General features: G+C 57.8%; 3 protein-coding genes across 5 annotated transcripts; all 3 read left to right on the forward strand.

Moving 5' to 3' along the window:
* Positions 1-3345: 3345 nt before the first annotated feature.
* Positions 3346-5821, forward strand: POLE3 (DNA polymerase epsilon 3, accessory subunit). 2 transcript variants are annotated; one of them, XM_041406971.1, is made up of 5 exons: positions 3346-3411; positions 3534-3609; positions 4266-4351; positions 5013-5131; positions 5607-5821. In XM_041406971.1, exons 2-5 carry the CDS (start codon positions 3544-3546, stop codon positions 5765-5767), a joined length of 432 nt encoding a protein of 143 aa, XP_041262905.1. In that variant the 5' UTR covers positions 3346-3411; positions 3534-3543; the 3' UTR covers positions 5768-5821. The 2 variants fall into 2 exon arrangements, with proteins under 2 accessions (XP_041262905.1, XP_041262904.1); XM_041406970.1 differs by lacking the exon at positions 3346-3411 and having other exon boundaries at positions 3418-3609.
* Positions 5822-8317: 2496 nt separating this feature from the next.
* Positions 8318-16197, forward strand: ALAD (aminolevulinate dehydratase). Of its 2 annotated transcripts, none has more exons than XM_041406935.1 (12): positions 8318-8369; positions 11680-11821; positions 11998-12048; positions 12749-12845; positions 13182-13317; positions 13722-13805; positions 13982-14070; positions 14346-14401; positions 15063-15150; positions 15646-15732; positions 15849-15978; positions 16058-16197. In XM_041406935.1, exons 2-12 carry the CDS (start codon positions 11709-11711, stop codon positions 16129-16131), a joined length of 1005 nt encoding a protein of 334 aa, XP_041262869.1. In that variant the 5' UTR covers positions 8318-8369; positions 11680-11708; the 3' UTR covers positions 16132-16197. The 2 variants fall into 2 exon arrangements, with proteins under 2 accessions (XP_041262869.1, XP_041262870.1); XM_041406936.1 differs by lacking the exon at positions 8318-8369 and adding an exon at positions 9214-9276.
* A 150-nt stretch (positions 16198-16347) lies between these two features.
* Positions 16348-17542, forward strand: HDHD3 (haloacid dehalogenase like hydrolase domain containing 3). Its single transcript, XM_041406937.1, has one exon. It carries the CDS (start codon positions 16677-16679, stop codon positions 17391-17393), a length of 717 nt encoding a protein of 238 aa, XP_041262871.1. The 5' UTR covers positions 16348-16676; the 3' UTR covers positions 17394-17542.
* The last annotated feature ends 511 nt before the right edge of the window (positions 17543-18053 follow it).

Consider the following 18053-nt stretch of genomic DNA (forward strand, 5'->3'; position numbering starts at 1 on the left):
ATCCACACCACTTCTGGGATGAGTCCTGTCTCTCTTCCTTCGTCCAATGCCACTTTGGGATGTGCCCCTGCCTTCATCCAGCACCAGCTTGGGATGAGTCCCCGTGTCCCTGCATCATGCAGCACCATGGGATGTGTCCCTGCCTTCTGCTTTGTGCCCACTGTGTCTCTTGCTGTTTGTTTTGACTCTCCTGAGCGCTCCTGTCCCCCTGAGTCAGCCCGAGGCGGGGATCCCTCCCAGCAGCAGCGCGGGTGGATCCGTTCCGTTCAGCACTACTGAGGGGCAGAGGCGTGGAGTGGCTCACGGGAGAGGAACGCGCTGAACGCTTCTCAGGCTCAAGCCCTCACAGTTAATCCTGCAACCCCAAAACATTCTGAGCAGAGCCAGGGAGTGCCCAGAGGGAGGGATTTGCTGTTCGGAACTCTGCTGTGCACCACGTCCTGGCACACCTCATCCCTGATTCTACAAGAGGAAGAGTTATCTGTTACTGCATCGACAGCCTCTTATTTACAGGACTTGAGTGCTCCCATCCAAACAGGGCTTCAAGAGTACTGGAACAATACAGGTGTTCCACAATGACTGTTCTACATCGAATAATCTGTATTTTTGTATTAATATTTTTTTCTTTGGCCGTGATGATACTGAAGTGTCATTTTCACAGAAGTCAAGTGAGATTCAAGTCCCTCTGTACTAACAGGGGGTTCTGAGGAGTACAAACACTGCTGGGTAAGCTCTGTGCCTGCAGCTAAACCATAAATGTCACATTTTTGTGCGATTTTGTGAAAGCAAGCAGGCTAAAGGAGTGCCCACCCTCACTGCAGGCTTAAAACTCACAGTGTTCATCTCCTAACATCAGTGCAGAGTCATTGAACAGAATCACAGAATGTGGAAAGGACCTTAAAGATCCTCTCATTCCACCCCTGCCCTGGGCAGGGGCACCTTCCACTGTCCCAGGCTGCTCCAAATCTCAGCGTCCAACCTGGCCTTGGGCACTGTCAGGGATCTGCTGCTCTGGGCACCCTGTGCCAGGGTCTCCCCACCTTCCCACGGTGTTTTCTTAATATCTAATTTAGAGCATTTAAATCTAAATGTGTTATAGCCTTTCCCTGAGGTACAGAAGTACAATATTGTCCCATGGCTTTGCTTTCCCTCTCGGGCTGAGCTGAGCTGTTGCTCCTCTGTCACTATATCTGTGACACTCCTCTGTATCTATACCTGTGCTACATGGAACATCATTTTTGGTCCAGTGTAAAATGTGACTCAGAGCAGTAAACTTGAGCATTGCATGTTCAACATCTCCCGTGTTTTACACATGACAGTGAAACAAGACCAGAAAGATGATTTAATATAAAGGCTCTGGACCTACAGGATATAAGGCCAGGATGGCTTCCCCTGGATCCCTGGAAGTGTCCCAGGCCAGGCTGGACAGGGCTTGTAGCAACCTGGGATAGTGGGAGGTGTCCCTGCCCATGGAATGGGTTTTAATGTCCCTTCCTGGGACTCAAAGTACCAACCTACAGACATTGTAATTAAAAACAAATACAGACTCACACCAGGGAGCAGGGAGGAGAGCCTGATGTGTCCAGAAGACACAAAGAGCTGGACGGTCCAGCCCAGGCTTTGCTGGTGAATGGGCCAGCTTCGGGCCATATCCCTGGATTTGGGCAGCCCCATTCCTGGCTCTGCTCCATCCCACCCCTTCCCCAGGCAGTCCCACACCACCACCTCACTTCTCAGTTCATGGACAAAAGCGCCTCATGCTGTAAAAAACAGAAACCAAAATGAGCAGCAGTGGCACCCAAGGGCTCCAAGAGCTCTGAGCCATCCTCTGTCCGGGATCCAAGCCTGCCATGGTCACTGTCACAGCAGCTTGGTGTGCCACGGTCACTGTCACAGCATCTCAGTGTGCCACGGTCACTGTCACAGCAGCTCAGTGTGCCATGGTCACTGTCACAGCAGCTCAGTCTCTCATGGGTCACTGTCACACCAGCTCAGTGTGCCACGGTCACTGTCACACCAGCTCAGTCTGTCATGGGTCACTGTCACAGCAGCTCAGTGTGCCATTTTCCATGGAAAAGAGCTGCACTGTCAATCACTGCTCACAGTTTCAGATATCACCCCAACACAGCACCTAATTAATCTGCTTTCTTGCACTCTGAGCTTACTTAATTACCTGGTCAGGTTACTAACAGGGATAAAGTCCCATGGAATTACAGGGTTTAGGCCAGGCATGGGGTCAGTGGGGCAGGGACAGAGGAGCTCACAGCCCAGTGACCTCACACAGAACCAAGGGAAGGGGCCAGACACCAGTGTGGGGTAAAACAGCTGCTGTTTCCTGTTGGAAATTATGGAACCTTCCTAACGAATTGTTTTCATTAATTGCAACCAGCGCCCACTTCCAGCTAGCACTAGTTAAGTTTCTTCACAGGCTCTTACAATTACTTTGATCACTAAATAACCAAAACCTCAAGTTTGCTAAAAGTAACCTTGCCAAGCTTCAATAAACAAAGCCAAAAAGAGTTGGACATCTGGGATCTTAAATTTATGACCCTTCAAGAGCATTGGAGTAAGTAGAAAATGCAGAGGAGATTAAGGCCTGGAAAGCTGGAGATTCCCTGAGAAAAATATTATAAAAGTAATACAGTATGTGGACCAGATTAGTGTGAAGAATGAGAAATTAACAACCAAGAGCAGATAGAACACTAAGTAATGAAGAGAATTATGTAACCTAGAGCCGATGAACATTAATTTGTTTTCTAAAAATGTATAAAAAAGTGAAAAAGTTTTGTATCTGTGTCAGCGCAGAGGCTGAAGCTCTGTCAGCCACACATGCTCTTGGCTGAGGATGCAGTAATGCCATACTCACTGACAGTGTCACACAGCCTTAGAGAGAGACCCCAAGGACTTTGGGGGATCTTGGGAACATTCCCACAGGCACCAGCTCTGCCCCAGGGCTGCCCCAGCTCCCCCTGCCCAGGCTGTGCCTGTGCCTGGCCCTGCTGCCAGCCCTGACAGCCCCTCAGCCCCCAGCAAGCCCAGGCAGTGGGACCACCTGAACCTGTCCCTGTCCCTTCACCTAGAGCTCACTCATCCTGTCCCTGTCCCTGTCCCATCACCTACACCTGTCCCTTCACCTGTTCCCGTCCCGGCACCATCCCCCAGACCCGTCCCTCTCCCATCCCCTGGCCCCACACCTACACTTGTCCCCACACCTATAGCTATGCCTGCCCTTATCCTGTTCCTATTCCTGCCTCTCCTCCTTGTCCTTGTCCTTGTCCTTGTCCCTCTCCTTCTTTTCCTTTCCCCCGCTCTCCGTCCCCGTCCCTCAGGCCCCGCCGCCATTTCCCGCCGTGTGGGCAGGGCCGCGGTGCGCGCCGGGAGCGGGCGGGGCGGCGGCGGAGCGCGGGCTGGGTACGGCCGGGCCGGGCCGGGGTCGCCGTGTCCCACCGCGATCCCCCTGTCCCGAGGGGATTCCTCTGTCCCGCCGGGATCCCGCCCATCCCCGCGCCCCTGACGCCGCGTTTGCTTTGCAGGAGGCCCAGGATGGCGGAGAGACCGGAGGACCTGAACCTGCCCAACGCCGTCATCACCCGCATCATCAAGGAGGCGGTGGGTGCCGGGCCCCGCGGCCCAGCGGAGCGGGGCGTCCGGAGACCCTGGTCCCGGGAGATGCCGGCCCCGGGAGGCCCCGAACCCGGGAGAGAACCCCGGCCCCCGGCCCGTGCTGTGTCCCCGCCGCGGGGCTCTGCCCTGGGCTGTCCCCCTCGGCTGCCGGGGCTGCAGCCCTCACTGCAGCGTCCCGAGGGCTGCAGCTCCACCAGTGCAGCTCGCAGCGCCGCAGCTCCCGCAGTGGCACTGTGAGAATCAGGGCCCCCCAAAACCTCAGCACACAAGTCCATGTCTATAGAAAAATCCAGAATAATTCCCGGTGGTTAATTTAGTTCGTTTGTCTGGAGCTGTGAGTGTCGCTGAGTGGCTCTGGGCCTGGCAGGCATGTCAGGCGGTGGGTGGTCGCAGGATGAGTTACCTGCAGACAGTGGCCAGACCCCAAACACCAGTCACTGGGCTTCTGCTCAGCTCCATGCCTTTCAGGGACACATTCCTACTGCCCTTGGCTTCCAGCTGGAAGCAGAGCTCCTGTGACAGCACCTCAGAGCAGTTCTCAGTTCTTGTGAGCCCTGAGTGCCATAATAAACTGACACTTGAATTATGTGAGTTTAAGTCTTTTTTAGCAGCTGCTGATAAAAGTTGGATTTGTTTTTCAGCTTCCTGATGGAGTCAATATTTCCAAAGAAGCCCGGAGCGCGATCTCCCGAGCAGCGAGTGTGTTTGTGCTGTATGCAACATCGTGGTAAGGACTTGGTGCAGCAGTCAGTGGGGCACTTGATTGATAATTCATCTCTGCTGGCCTGGGGACTCTTTCTCAGTGTTATTTTTCTGTATTGCCTGTTTATAAAAATAAACCAATCTACCAGGCTGCAGCCGGTGAGTTTGGACTGCTCAGAGCAGCCCATGGGAAGGTAGCTGGGCTCTGGACACATCCATGTCCCAAAAAGAGGAGTCCCAGACTGCTGTTAACCTTAGCATGGCTGCACAGCCTTCTTGGCAAAGGCAGGGACACTTGACTCACTTTCAGGCTCTTCATCACAAAGCTGTGTTAGGGCAAGAGCTGCCACAGAGGACACAGTCACATTTTTGGGGTGGCTTGGCATATTCTCTGCAGGCAGTCATTTCTCTAATGTCATGTGCTTCTAGGGCTGTGTGGAACTGTCACAGCGAAGGTTTACCTTACTCCTTCTCCTGCTTGTAGAAAAGTTCTGTGCAGGCAGAAAGTAACACTGTGGGAAAGCACAGACATGCAGTGTAAACAAAAATGTCTCAAGTCTCCTTTAGTAAATGATAAAAAACCGCTAAATGTTTTGGGGATGGCTTTTTAAAGTTGCTTATGACTTCAATAAAGAAGATGGAATTGCTAACAGTTCCCAATTACCTCTCTTTTTGCTTCTGTCTAGTGCAAATAACTTTGCCATGAAGGGGAAGAGGAAAACCCTGAATGCTGGGGATGTGCTCTCTGCCATGGAGGAGATGGAGTTCCAGAGATTCGTGGCCCCTCTGAAGGAATCCCTGGAAGGTACCGTGCTCTGTGGGTATCCAGGGATTCTGAGAGGCACTGAGTCCTGTTTTCCTTCAATGCTGGACAAGCAACACTTATTGCCTGTCTTGTTTCTCTTCTCTTTGCCCAGCATCCTACACTGCAGTTTGCCTGGGGAGTAACTAATGTGCACCTTAACGGGACTGGGATAACATTATTGCACAACTGATGAGGATTGAGAAAGTCTCATCTGCTCTCACTCCCCTATTATGTTTATCTAAGGAAAGCCATAGGTGCTGCCTGTAAATGTGACCTCCTGCGTCCTTTTCAGCATTTTTCTGCTGAAATTTAACCTGATTTCCTATGGAGCTGCTCAGCACAGCTCAGCTCGTAGGGTGAGTTGTGCTCTGAGTTCCCTGCTCCCCTCCAAAGCTGGGAGAGCAAGTGGACATTGGACCTGAGCCACTGACCTGTCCATGCCAGCGCCAAACCCTCACTGTTCCCTCTCCTCCAGTTTACAGGCGTGAGCAGAAAGGAAAGAAAGAGGCCAGGAAAGATAAAGATAAGAAGGCAGACTCGGAGGAGCAAGATAAGAGCCGAGAGGAGGACAATGATGACGATGATGAAAGGATGGAGGAGGAAGAACAAAACGATGAGGAAGAGGTGGACAACTGAGCTGGCTCGTGGGCAGGGGCTGGGGTGTGCTCAGAGGGATGTAAAGGCTGCAAATCGACCTTGCTGCGTCCCCTCGTGTTTCCATTAGAGCTTTGTACTGCCCCTCTGTGGCCTGTCCCTTTTGGCCTGTAATTTGTACATAAAGGACTCTGCTGAAGCTTTTCCCGAGGCAGGGTGGTTCCTCCCTGTGCCTGGGGGGCTTTGGTCCTCCCCAGGCTCTGGGCAGGCACTTCCCGGGCTTTTGATGCTGGGCTGGCTCTGAAAGAGAGGAAAAAAGAACTGGTGGGTGCTCAGTGCAGAAACTGGCCAGGAGAACATGAGACTCTTGAATATGAGGGGCTGAATCCAGCAGATCATTCACAGATCACTTCTGGGGTGTAGAATGTAGGTGATGATGTCCAGAGGCTTGGAAGCTGCACATTGAAGCTTTTGATCCAGTTGAGTTGTTTTTTTCCCTTTGTTTCCTTGCATCCTGGCTGTGCCTTCTCTCCCTGCTGTACTGTGACAGTGACACTGTGTCCTCCAGCCTCAGCAGCAGCACAGGGTGGCTGTACAGGGACCACGAGTTCACTCACTGACTCACCCAAACTAACCCAAATCTGAAAAATGCACAGTGCTGACAGGGTAACCTGTACACTGACAGTGACTTTGAGAGTCCTGAGAGACAAAGAGGAGACAGATTTAAAATCTGAAGCACAAGGAGGGGCTCAGATGAGGAGCAGGGCTGAAAACAGGTGGCTTTGTGCAGTGTTGGGGGTGTGACAGGTCAGTGGTGGCACTGAGGTCTGGTGGTCTCCCCTGTCCCCTTGCAGCAAGCTGAGATGTTCTAGAACAGAGTGGTGAATTGTGGTGGTTGTTTTCCCCCAGCTGGGATGAGCTAACTCCATCCAAGGTCCCTCTGTAGCCTTCGCTGGTCATTCCAGGGACACGGATGCCTCTGGGAGGGCAGCAGGATGTGCCCAGCCAGGGGGCCAATGTGGTTTCACAAAAGGCTCCTGCAAGAAAGGATTGAGAGAAGCTGTTGATATTCCTTGTGCTAGTGTAGGTTTGTGCTTTTCCACTTGAACTCTTAGTTCTGATGCCTTTCTCCCCCAGAAAGTTTTAGATACATTTAAAACCCCCAGGTTTTGATGATGTGCAGTTTTAAAATAGCACTTGTGAGGAATCCTGGATCCTTTCCACCAAGAAATGGTGGCAGCTACCCACAAGAACCACCCTGCCTTCCTGCTTTTCTGGCATGCTGGATTTTCACATGCACACAAGCCCAGCTTCTGGAAAGAACTGAACCAACACAGATTTTCTGCTGTCTAGTTTCTGCTGGCATTCAGTCAGGCTGTGGAAAGCCTGAGCTGATGATGTGTTCCTCACATTTCTGAAAAACACCCACCTTCCAGCTCTTTTCCTCTCTTTTTTTTTTTTTTTTTTTTCTCTTCAGAGCATATCTGGGGTGCATATTCTGGAAAGGAACAAGATCTAAATAAAAGCCAGGTTTTTGTTTGGTTTTTTTTTTACAGAAATGGGAGTCTCGTAATTTGGTCAGTTATAAAATGAGCAGGTTGTGGTTGCATAAGCGGGATGGGAGCAGGAAATGCTCTGGGAAATTGTTTCTGGTGCAGCTGACACGGAGGAGGATGAGGGGAGGATGAAGGCTGCTGCAGCCTGGCCTCCTGTGAGAGGAGGGAGGGACTGTGGAAAGGAGGGGATTTCCAGGTCACTGCTGCGGGAAGGAGCTGCCAGCTCCTCCTTGCTCCATGGAGAGGTTCCAGGCTGGGAGGAAGAGCCAGGATCTGGATCCAGGGTTTCTGCACTGGAGTGAGCCAGGGAATGGTGCTTTGGTGGGAGAGCTGCAGAATGTCCTGCACTAAACCTGATCCTGGCATCTCCCCTGCTCTGAGAGACCAAGGCAGGGTCTGGGCTTCCCCCAGCACCCCAAAGCCCAGCCCCAGGTGCCTCTGCAGCACCCCAAACCCTGCTCCACACCAGCACAGCCTCTCAGCCATGCTCCTTAAAGCAAACGCTGCAGCACTCCAAACCCTCACAGTGCCCCAGTGCCCTGCCCCAGCCACTCCAGAATCCTAAAGCCTGGCTCCAGCTCCTCCCACAGTGCCCTAGAACTGGACTGCATAGACCTCCAGCACCCCATAACCCTGCTCCATGCTCCCCCTCGGCACCCCAAAACCTGGCTCTGGGTCCTGCAGCACCTCGGAGCTTTGCTCCAGCCTCCATGAACCCCCAAAACCTGCCTTCTGTCCCCCCCAGCACCCAAAGCCCTGCTCCATGCCCCCCAGAACCCCAAAACCTGGCTCTGAGTCCCCCTGCAGCACCCCGGAACTGGATTGCTTGGCCCCAGCAGCCAGAGCCTGCCCCTGCCCCCGCAGCACCCCGAGGCCGTGCCCCGTGCCCCCCGGGTCCATCTCTGCCGCAGACCCCGGACCCCAAATCCCCGCTCCGCCATCGCCCCCGTCCCCCCGCGCCGCCTTTCCCGCGCTCCGCCGCGAGACTTCCCGCCAGCCCCTCCGCGCGGGGCGGGGCTATGCTGAGTGTGGGCGTGGTTATGTAAATCGCGGACACTGTCGCACGGCAGGAGAGGACGCGGTGATCGGTGAGTGCCGGGACCGGGAACCGGACCGGGAACGGGGCCGGGAGCGGGCACCGGGAACGGGCATCGGAGCTGGGGCCAGGGCGTCCCCCCCTCCTCCGGTCCCCGACCTCGGCCCCTTGCAGGGCTGCCGGGGAATGACTCCAGGGACGGGGCCCGGCCGCGCTTGGGTGCAGGCAGGAAGGGCAGCCCCGGGTAACGCAATAAGGACAGCCCGGGTTTTGCTCAGTTTTGCTCGGTTTTTGCTCTGGTTTTGCTCGGTAACCGTGGCAACGGCGGGGGACGCACCGAGCAGCGTGTGATGCTGCGAGCTGGCGTCGGTCCTGAGCTCCCGCTTGTCCTGAGGTGTAATTTCAGACCCCTGAGCATCCCCGTTCCCGTCCTGGAGCGGGGAAACGTGACCTAACAGCTTGACCTTTCTAGGTAGCTCTTAATTAACCCTGTAATAGCTTGGCCTTCGTTAGTGGCTGTTAATTAACCCACAGCTCCGTTGTCTGCCTGGGGAGCTCCACTTTCCTAGAACACCCCGGTCCGTCCCCAGCTGGGATTTTGGGAGCCTGCGTGTCCCTGGGATTTAACTAAATAGTTGAGCTCACGTCTGAATCCACGTGTGCTTGTGTGTCCTGAAATGCTGGGGGACACCTCTTCCTGCCAAGATGAGGCGAGATGAAGGGACAAACCCTCCTAGCTCGTGGGGGGCCGTGGGGAGCCGGGGCAGCGCCGAGTCTGCCTCCAGCCCGTCCCCGAAAATTGTCCGGTCGGTGCCGGTGGCGGCGCGTGCCGGGTCCTGCCATTGGCAGGTCGCTTCCCGTCCCTCGGGAGCAGCGAGGCAGTGCCGCGGGCACGGGCTGGGCACAGCTGCGGGTTCGGGGGCTGCGGCTTTGGACCGGTCCCAGTGGAAGGAGCAAAGGTGAAGCCGCTCTGCTGCCGACCTGTCCTTGAACTCCTCCGGTGTGCGCGGAGCAAAGAGCTTTAGAAAGACAGGTTTGGGCCCTGGATATTGGGGAAAGGTTCATTTGCTCTGCCGGGATCTCGGGAGGAGCAGCCCAGCCCAGGGCGCAGCGGGTGCCGCAGTGTCCCCACGGCACACTCTTGCAGCCTCGCTCCGCGGCCCTGCCCTCCTTCCCCGATGTCCCCGGCTGTGCCACCCCGGTGCCCTCGTCCCGCCGGGTGCCCCGCGTGGGCAGCAGCTTGTCCTGGACGTGGGGCTGTGAAGGAGGACCCGGCCCAGCAGCCTGGGACCCACCCGTGCCGCTCTTATCTCGGCACTGCAATCCCAGCCGGTCCCGTCCCCTCCTCCTCCAGAGCGCGGTTTCTGGAGCTGTGGCCTCTATCTGTCCCATCCAGTCAGGTGCCTCTGGTCCCACCCGGCCCCCTCCCCTCCCTCCTGTGGGATTAACTGTTTAAAGCATTTTTTGGATTCTCGAGGTGGGTTTTGTTCACTGAGCCCTTTGTTTGCCATTGCCTGGAGCCCTGCCTGGAGCCAGGCGCCTGCTGGAGCTGCCAGCTCCGGTTCACCCGAGGGCTGTCCCCTTCCCTGGAGTCAGGCCTGGGGCAGCAGCGTTCCAAGGGCTAAAAATGGCTTGCCAAGGGATGCCATGATGCTGGCAGCGTGCCTGTCAGCTGCTCTGCATCCCCCACGAGCACCACCTGATGTTTTTATTCGGGGTTTCTATACGTGTAAGCCTTGAACCAAGAGGGGCCTTTCCTCATCCCCAAGCAGAAGCGATTCCCTGGGGTACGAGAGGCTCGATTCCAGCCCTGGACTGAACACAATTCCCCTTTGTTCCAAGTGTCCTGTGCACTGGGGTGCTCTGACAGAGTTTGGCTCCATATTAGAACATCTTAAGGGTCTTGAGTGTGTAAAATAGGTGAAACATTTCATGTTAAAAGGTTTTCCAAAAGAACTGAGCCATCTCCCAGCTCTGTTACTGGGTGCTGGTGTAAAACTTTGTCCCCTGGATTCTGTGCTGGGAGCTGGAGCCGTGCCTCCAGGGGAACTCTGACCCCACTCTGTTCTCCAGAGAAAGTTTGGATGCAGGCTGAGGGTCAGAGAGTTTTACTGCCTGGGGAATTCCCTCCTGGGACAGACCAAGGCTGTTCCCCTGAGATGCTGCTCCATCTCCCCAGGAAAGCCCTGCCCTGCCCAGGATACTCACAGGAATCCACCTGCTCTTTCAGAATCCCCTCTCAGCTCTGCTCCTGCCCACCTCCCTCAGGCTCAGCTCCCAAAAACCCACGCTCTTCAGCAGGAACTTTGCTTTGTCTCCCAGGGCAGCCGAGCTCCTCTGCACAGGGTGTTCAGGGCATGTGGCCCTGTGTGAGCAGCCAGCAGTCCTTGGAGCTGCTCTGCACAAGCAGTCCCTTGTTGGGGTCGTGCAGCTGCTCTCCTCGTCCCAGGAGAGCTCCCTTCCCACGGCCCCTTCCATAGCAGCTGCTGCTCTGCACTGCAGCCAAACACCTCGTCCCAGGAGAGCTCCCTTCCCACGGCCCCTTCCATCACATCCACCAGCAGCATGGTGGTGGGAATTGAACCCTCGTGGAAATGTAGTTCTTAATGGGCTGATCACAGAATTATTACTAGATCTGCTAGAGAATAAAACATTGCTACAGAAGAAGCTTCATGAGATAGCTAATGATTGCTTTATGTGTGAGTTTTGTTACCTCTGAGATCAGTTTTGCCCAACTCCGTGGTTTTCTTTACCCAGCAGTAAGTGGCCACTGGAGTTGTTTAACTGTGAGTTGTGTGAGAGCTTTAGAGCCCTGGATTGTCCTGTGCCTCCAGTGCCCCTGCTCTTCTGTAACTGCACCTTCACACTGCAGCCATAAATATGTGTTGCTACACGGAATCATGGAATGGTTTGGGTTGGAAGGGACCTTAAAGATCACACAGAGCAGCTCTGTATCCTCTCCATACAAAAACACAATATCTCAGTACTAAGGAAACATAAAATGAATGAAGAATGACCCTCTTGGGGCTCAGGGAAAGGAACCTGCGGAGGGTGAACATGATTCTGCTGGGGGAGGTTGTCAGTGGCTGGAAACGGGGGTTTCATACACAGAACGGGGAGGTTTGTGGGGAGGAGTCACCGACACCCCTGTTAATGGGAAGGGTGTGCTGTGACTGCTGATGGGGGTCCTGCAGCACCCCAGGGTGCCCAGGGTTGGTGGGGTGGAGCTGCCTGGGCTGCAGTTCATGGCCTGGCATGGCACAGGGTCAGTCCTGCAGGGGCTGCCTGAATCCCAGCCCCTCCTCACATGTGCCAAGAGCAGCAGCTTACCAGGGCCCCGCTGGTTTGTTTTGGTGTTTCAGAGTCTCCTTCCCTGACAGCAGAGCCCACCATGCAGGCAGACTCTGTTCTCCACAGCGGCTACTTCCACCCCGTGCTGCGCTCCTGGCAGTGCACGGCCACCACCTTCGATGCCTCCAACCTCATCTACCCCATCTTTGTCACGTGAGTGAACCCCATCTCTCGGGGGAGGGATGGACCTGGCTCAGGGTGTCTGGCTGGGCCCATCCCTGCAGCCCCCCAGCTCTTAAATAGGTGCAGAACCCCTGTGGACAAGTCTGGGAGAGAGGCTTCCTTCTCCCACCGAGTGCTCACGTCTCTGTCCCATCCACCTCCCACAGTGACAGCCCTGATGCCGTGGAGCCAATTCCCAGCCTTCCTGGACAAGCCAGGTAAGAATCCAGCCCCCCAGTCACTGCTGTGTCCTGTGCCTGGGGAGAGTTCATTTAAGCCCTGAGCACGAGCCAGGGGGAGGCTTCCAACCCTCTGGTTCCTGCTTTGGAGATCTCCAACATCAGACAAGGTGGGAATGTTCATCCACTAAGGGAGTGGAGGGAATCATGCAGGGAATGCTGGAAAAGTGTCAGTACTGGGAGGGACAGCACCAGGGGCTGGCTCTGTCCCAGAGTACTCCCAGGCTGTGTGGGCTGGGCACATGGGGAGGCTGGAAGTGAACAGGGTTTCCAGCAGCAGCCAGAAAACCTCTGCAAGGATGTGGGATCTGGTCCTGCACTGGATCCCACTGGACTGGCAGCTCCCCTCTGCATCTGCTGCACATTAGCAGGGCTTTGGGCAGGGGTGCTGTGATGGGAAAGGGGGCTGGAGCTGCACCAGGGACACCAAGATAAGGGATCCAAGGGCAGGGTATGCCCATCCCTCCAGAGCAGTGTCCATGCCGGGCAGATAGTGCTCCTGGAGCCCCAGATAAGGGCTCAGATTGTTCCTCCCAGTGTTCAGGCAACACCTCCCTTGTACCTCCAGCCACTGCCTGGTGATGCTGGATTGCTCACAGGGCAGCATCCCCATCCCAGGGCAGCTCTCCCCACGGGGCAGGTCTGGGTGCCTGGCAGCTGCTTCCCTTTGCCCTCTCAGGTATGGAGTGAACAAGCTGGAGGGGATGCTGCGGCCTCTTGTCGAAGACAGCCTCAAGTGTGTGCTCATCTTTGGGGTGCCCAGCAAGGTCCACAAGGTCAGTGCACGTGTGTGGGGGTGCTGGGATAGCCACAGGGCTGTCAGAGCAATGGGGGCTGCGTGGGGGGTAGTCTCCTGATCAAACAGGAGCAGTTCAGGGTTTCTGGCTGTGATATGGTAGGATTTTGCAGTGACATCCATAAAGTCCCCAGAGCTCTGCAGGTAGACCCAAAACCTGCCCTAGCTGCCCATCACCCTTTTCCCTCAGTGGGGTCACACCATCCAGCCTTACAGGGTTCCACAGTTGAGGAAATGCTTCCTGGGCAGAGCTGCTGCCACAGAGGAGCTGTGGGAAGTGTCAGCTGTGCATGCTGAGGTGTTCATGTCCTCACAGGATGAGAGGGGCTCTGCTGCTGATGCCGAGGGCACTCCTGCCATCCAGGCCATCAGGAAGATCCACTCTACTTTCCCGGAGCTGCTGATTGCCTGTGATGTCTGCCTGTGCCCTTACACCTCTCATGGGCACTGTGGTGAGCACGGGCCTGTGAGCCTTCTCCTGCCTCTGGGATTTGCCATTTTCTGCTGAGGGTCTGGCCAGCTCCTGCTCCAAGACTTGGCTTCCCTGTACTGCTGTAGTTGAGCCTGGGCAACCTCTCCTGGGTTTTGACCACAGAGTGGGAAGCATGGATGGTTCAGACCCTCCCTCAGGCCACTGAGTCTGAGCATCCCTCCATGTCCCCCCTCTGTCTTCCCTTCCCTGGAGCAGCCACATGCTGTGTGCAGTCCCAAGCAGGCTCCTGGTCCTTATCCACCTCCCTTAACACATCAAGTTCCCCACTGCTGCTCTGAGCATCTCCACAACTTATCCCCAGAGCCACACTCCCCGGGGGACTGAGCTGTCCCTCTGCTGTGTAACCCCGGGTTTGTCTCCCAGGCATCCTGCGTGAAGATGGCACCATCCAGAACGAGCTCAGCTGCCAGCGGCTGGCCGAGGTGGCGCTGGCTTATGCCAAAGCAGGTGGGGAGCCCTGGGCAGTGACACCCTAGTCTGGCTCTCAGAGCTGCCCCTCTCTGCTTTGGGCAGACCCAAAAGCAGACTGGGCCTGGCTCTAACTGGGAGTGCTCCCCTGCACTGTCCTGACAGCACCTGAGCCTCCAGTGTTCCCAACATCCCTGTCCTGTCTGTCCCTGCAGGCTGCCACATCGTGGCCCCCTCAGACATGATGGACGGGCGCATTGCAGCCATAAAGCAGGCACTGATCTCCAACGACCTGGGCAACAAGGTGAGCCAGGGACCTGTGTGTGCCACAGGCACGAGCCACATCCATGGGAGGCTGCAGCACAGCGGGACAGGGCAAGTGGCAGGAGGGGCAAACCTCGCCTTGGTGCCGCGGGCACTGCCCTGCCCCGGCACACACAGGAGGGGAATGCCCAGGCATGGTGAGCTGCCAGACGTGTGGCAGGGGGAGGGTAAAGCTGAGGGAGGGAATTTCTCCTGTCCCAGCACTGGGATATGGCCCTGAGCTCCCAGCCCTCACAGCCTCTCTGTGCCCTGCAGGTCTCAGTGATGAGCTACAGTGCCAAGTTTGCTTCATGCTTCTACGGCCCCTTCAGGTGGGTCTGTCCCCCACCCAGGTGTGCCCAGCTGGGGCCAGGCTGGCTGGGAATGCATTCCCAGGGAGTTACTTGGGAAAGGGGCTTACGCAGAGCATGGGCTGCATGTAGGGCACATGGGTCACTTTGCAACACCCTACTCCTACTTCCCCATGCAAAAAGGACTTGCCTAGAAGAGGCTGGCTGGCAGCGAGGTCACTGAAGGGTGATCTTCTCTCCCAACCCTTCACCTGCTCGGGTGCTGGTGGCAAGGCAGGCAGAGAGAGCTGCCTGCAGCTTCCAGGAGCAGTCAGGAGTCACAGCAGTCAGTGTTGCCCCACAGCGTGACTTCAGGGACAAGCCTCAGCTTAGTTAGCTGTTAGACCTTGTCCCAAGAACAGCCTGACGCCAGCAGGGTGTCCCCAAGGAATCTACCTTGGAAAGGAGCCTAACATAATTTTACCCAGACTCTGGGCATGGAGGGGGCAGTGGGTGTTGAAACAGCTCCCAGGGCCAGCCTGGGCCTGTAGGACCTCGCAGAGCAATCCCTGGGTGCTGAACTGCATTGGGAGTGCCCCCTTGTTCTGGCTCAGATGCTTGTCCTGGCCTGTCCTCGTGTTTCTGGAGCTGTAGGAGGTGGGAGGCAGGGGATCCTCACCGCCTGCCCTCTGCCCCTCTGCAGGGACGCGGCGCTGTCCAAACCTGCCTTTGGGGACCGGCGCTGTTACCAGCTGCCCCCAGGAGCCCGCGGGCTGGCCGTGCGTGCTGTGGTGAGTGTGGGGTGGGACGCTCAGTGGGGTGACTGTGGGCTGTGGGGTATGGCTGTGGGGTGGGACGCTCAGTGGGGTGACTGTGGGCTGTGGGGTATGGCTGTGGGGTGGGACACCCTCACACAGGGTCTGGGTGATTGCACCCCGCAGGGCTTGGGGCGAGCAAGAGGTTGGGAGGCAAATGGTCAATGGTGTTCCCCTTCCATGAGCCAAAGAAACACAAGGCCCATCAGCCTGGCAGAGCTGGTCCCAGTGTGTGCCTGAGGGCTGAGCACTGGCAGCTGTGCAATTGCTGTCCCCATGCCCTGCTTGGCTTGGGGTGTCAGGTGCAGGGACACGAAGCCATCAGCTCTCCCCAGGCTGCATGGCGTATGGCAGGGGGAGCACCTTGGCCACGAGGGACTCACAGCATCCTGTGATCCCTCCTGGGGAAAACCACCACGGCTCCAAACTCCTGGGCAAAACCAAGCTGTTGTCTCCGCGCTGCCGTGGCAGGACCGAGATGTGCGGGAGGGCGCGGACATGCTGATGGTGAAGCCGGGGATGCCCTACCTGGACCTCGTGAGGGACGTCAAGGCTCGGGTGAGGACCTGCGGGGGACTCTGGGTGGGGGCCGTGGGTTCTGTGCGCCGGGACAGGCACTGGAGCACCGGGGGTGTGCGGGCCGGGCTGTCCCCGGCGCTGACCCGCTCCCGCAGCACCCCACGCACCCGCTGGCCGTGTACCACGTCTCGGGGGAGTTCGCCATGCTGTGGCACGGGGCGCAGGCCGGCGCCTTCAGCCTGGAGGCGGCGGTGCAGGAGGCGATCACGGCCTTCAGGCGCGCAGGTGAGACTGCGACCCCCGTGTCCCCCTTTCTATCCCCCGTGTCCCCCCGGGCTGGCTCCAGTGTCTCGTCTCTCCGCAGGGGCCGACATCATCATCACCTACTTCACACCGCAGCTGCTGCGCTGGCTGAAGGAGGCGGCGGGCCGGCACTGAGTGCCACCATTGCGGCCAGGGCGGGTTCTCCGGGAGGGGAGGGAATTCCGGGAGGGCGGGTTCCCCGGGAGGGGCGGTGCTTCCGGGCAGCGGCGCAGGTGGGCCCCGGCACCGCGGCCCCCCAGCCCGCAGCCCCCGCGCACCGGGAGCTCGGCCCGGTGAGCACCGGTACCCCCCCGCACCTCCGAGACCCGCGGGGACACCGCGAGTCTGCACCTGCGTTCCAGCGGTGCTCCCTTCCCGAACACCCTCCCCAGACGCCCCGGCCGTGCCCCTGACCCCCAGCCCCGGTGCCCCAGCTCGCCCCGTCTGCGGCACCCACGTGGCGAGTGTCGCTGCCCCGGCCTGGCAGACTTTGCCCCTGGCACTCGGAGCAGGGTTTGCCCTCCCTGCCGCGTCTCCGTGCTGACCCCAGAGGGGCCCCGAGCCCCGCCGCAAGGACACCGACGCTCGTACTGGAGTGGACAGAAGGCCGGGGTGCCCGCAGCCCTCGGATGTGACTGGCACCGCGGGGCTCGGCGGTGGCCCCGGGCGCTGCTGAGGCCATGCTCAGGCTGCGCCTGCTGACGTGGGACGTGAAGGACACGCTGCTGCGGCTGCGGCAGCCCGTGGGCCAGAGCTACGCGGCCGAGGCCCGGGCCCAGGGGCTGCAGGTGCAGCCCGAGGCTCTGGGGCGCTCCTTCCGGGAGGTGTACGGAGCCCAGAGCCGGCGCTTCCCCAACTACGGCCACGGCCAGGGGCTCAGCTCCCGGCAGTGGTGGCTGGATGTTGTCAAACAGAGCTTCAGGCTCTCGGGCGTGCAGGACGAGGCAGCCCTGACGAAGCTGGCAGAGAAGCTCTACCGCGACTACTGCAGCTCCAGCACCTGGGAGGTGCTGCCGGGAGCCGCCGAGACCCTGAGCCGGTGCCGCCAGCTCGGCTTCCGCATGGGAGTCGTCTCCAACTTCGACAGCCGGCTGGAAGCCATCCTCTCGCAGTGCAACCTGCGGCACCACTTCGAGTTCGTGCTCACCTCCGAGGCCGCGGGCTTCGCCAAGCCGGACGGGAGGATCTTCGAGCAGGCGCTGCGGCTCGGCGGGGCCCGCCCCGAGCAGGCGGCTCACATCGGGGATGACTACAGCCGGGACTACCGGGCGGCGCGGGCCGCGGGCATGCACGGCTTCCTGCTGCGGGCGGCCGGGCAGGGCGAGGGGCCGGAGGTGCCCCCCGAGCACGTCCTGCCCACGCTCGGCCACCTCCTGGCTCGCATCGAGAAGGAGTAGCTGCGGCTCGGAGGGGGCTGGTGCTGCTGCCGAGTGCTGAACTGTCCTGACATGAGATTTCTTGCTGCCAGGTGGGCAGGGAAGAGCAGCAGCTGAGCTGCCCATGGAGCAGGAGGAGTGTTCATGCAATAAAACACTTCTGATGCCCAGCAGCAGAGCAAATGTGTTTCATGGCTCTAAAAACACATAAAAGGGTCAGCTGTGGTGTCTTCCCCTAACAGGGCTGGGACTGGGTCACTGCAGAGGTTCATTCTGGCAGGAGATGGAGAAAGATACTGAGACTTATCCCTTCTCAGTCACCCCGGGGACAGGCCCAGGTATTCCCCAGTGCAAGTGGTAGCCCTGTCCCAGGGAAGGTTTGCCCACACAGAGCACCCAGGACACCCCTGCCCAGGCCCTGCACTCTCAGTGTACCCCACCTTTTCCACCTCACCAACATCCCCCCCTTCCCAACAGCAGTCACAGGCAGGAGGTGCCTGCAGGTCTTCTGCTGTGGGCAAAACAGCCTGGAGCTGGACAGTTTCACTTAATGAATTGCCAGTTAACAAATTTTACTGATTTTGGTAGTGAGAAATAAAGATCATTTAAAACCCCTTTCTCTGGCTCAGCTCCAGGCCTACACCTCTCCTTCCTCCCTGCCTGCTGCCATCAGCTCCCCAT

The sequence above is a fragment of the Onychostruthus taczanowskii genome, unplaced genomic scaffold (genome assembly GCF_017590055.1).
Source record: "Onychostruthus taczanowskii isolate IOZ18803 unplaced genomic scaffold, ASM1759005v1 scaffold25, whole genome shotgun sequence".
NCBI lineage: Eukaryota > Metazoa > Chordata > Aves > Passeriformes > Passeridae > Onychostruthus > Onychostruthus taczanowskii.

What these genes read in the sequence shown, in the direction of transcription:
- POLE3 (XM_041406971.1), top strand. Translation starts at nt 3,544, where the DNA reads ATGGCGGAGAGACCGGAGGACCTGAACCTGCCCAACGCCGTCATCACC. An exon ending in CCCGCATCATCAAGGAGGCG is followed by an intron (nt 3,610 to 4,265) that starts GTGGGTGCCGGG and finishes TTTGTTTTTCAG; the next exon opens with CTTCCTGATGGAGTCAATAT. An exon ending in GTGCTGTATGCAACATCGTG is followed by an intron (nt 4,352 to 5,012) that starts GTAAGGACTTGG and finishes GCTTCTGTCTAG; the next exon opens with TGCAAATAACTTTGCCATGA.
- ALAD (XM_041406935.1), top strand. Translation starts at nt 11,709, where the DNA reads ATGCAGGCAGACTCTGTTCTCCACAGCGGCTACTTCCACCCCGTGCTG. An exon ending in CACCTCTCATGGGCACTGTG is followed by an intron (nt 13,318 to 13,721) that starts GTGAGCACGGGC and finishes TTTGTCTCCCAG; the next exon opens with GCATCCTGCGTGAAGATGGC. An exon ending in GGCTGGCCGTGCGTGCTGTG is followed by an intron (nt 15,151 to 15,645) that starts GTGAGTGTGGGG and finishes CTGCCGTGGCAG; the next exon opens with GACCGAGATGTGCGGGAGGG.
- HDHD3 (XM_041406937.1), top strand. Translation starts at nt 16,677, where the DNA reads ATGCTCAGGCTGCGCCTGCTGACGTGGGACGTGAAGGACACGCTGCTG.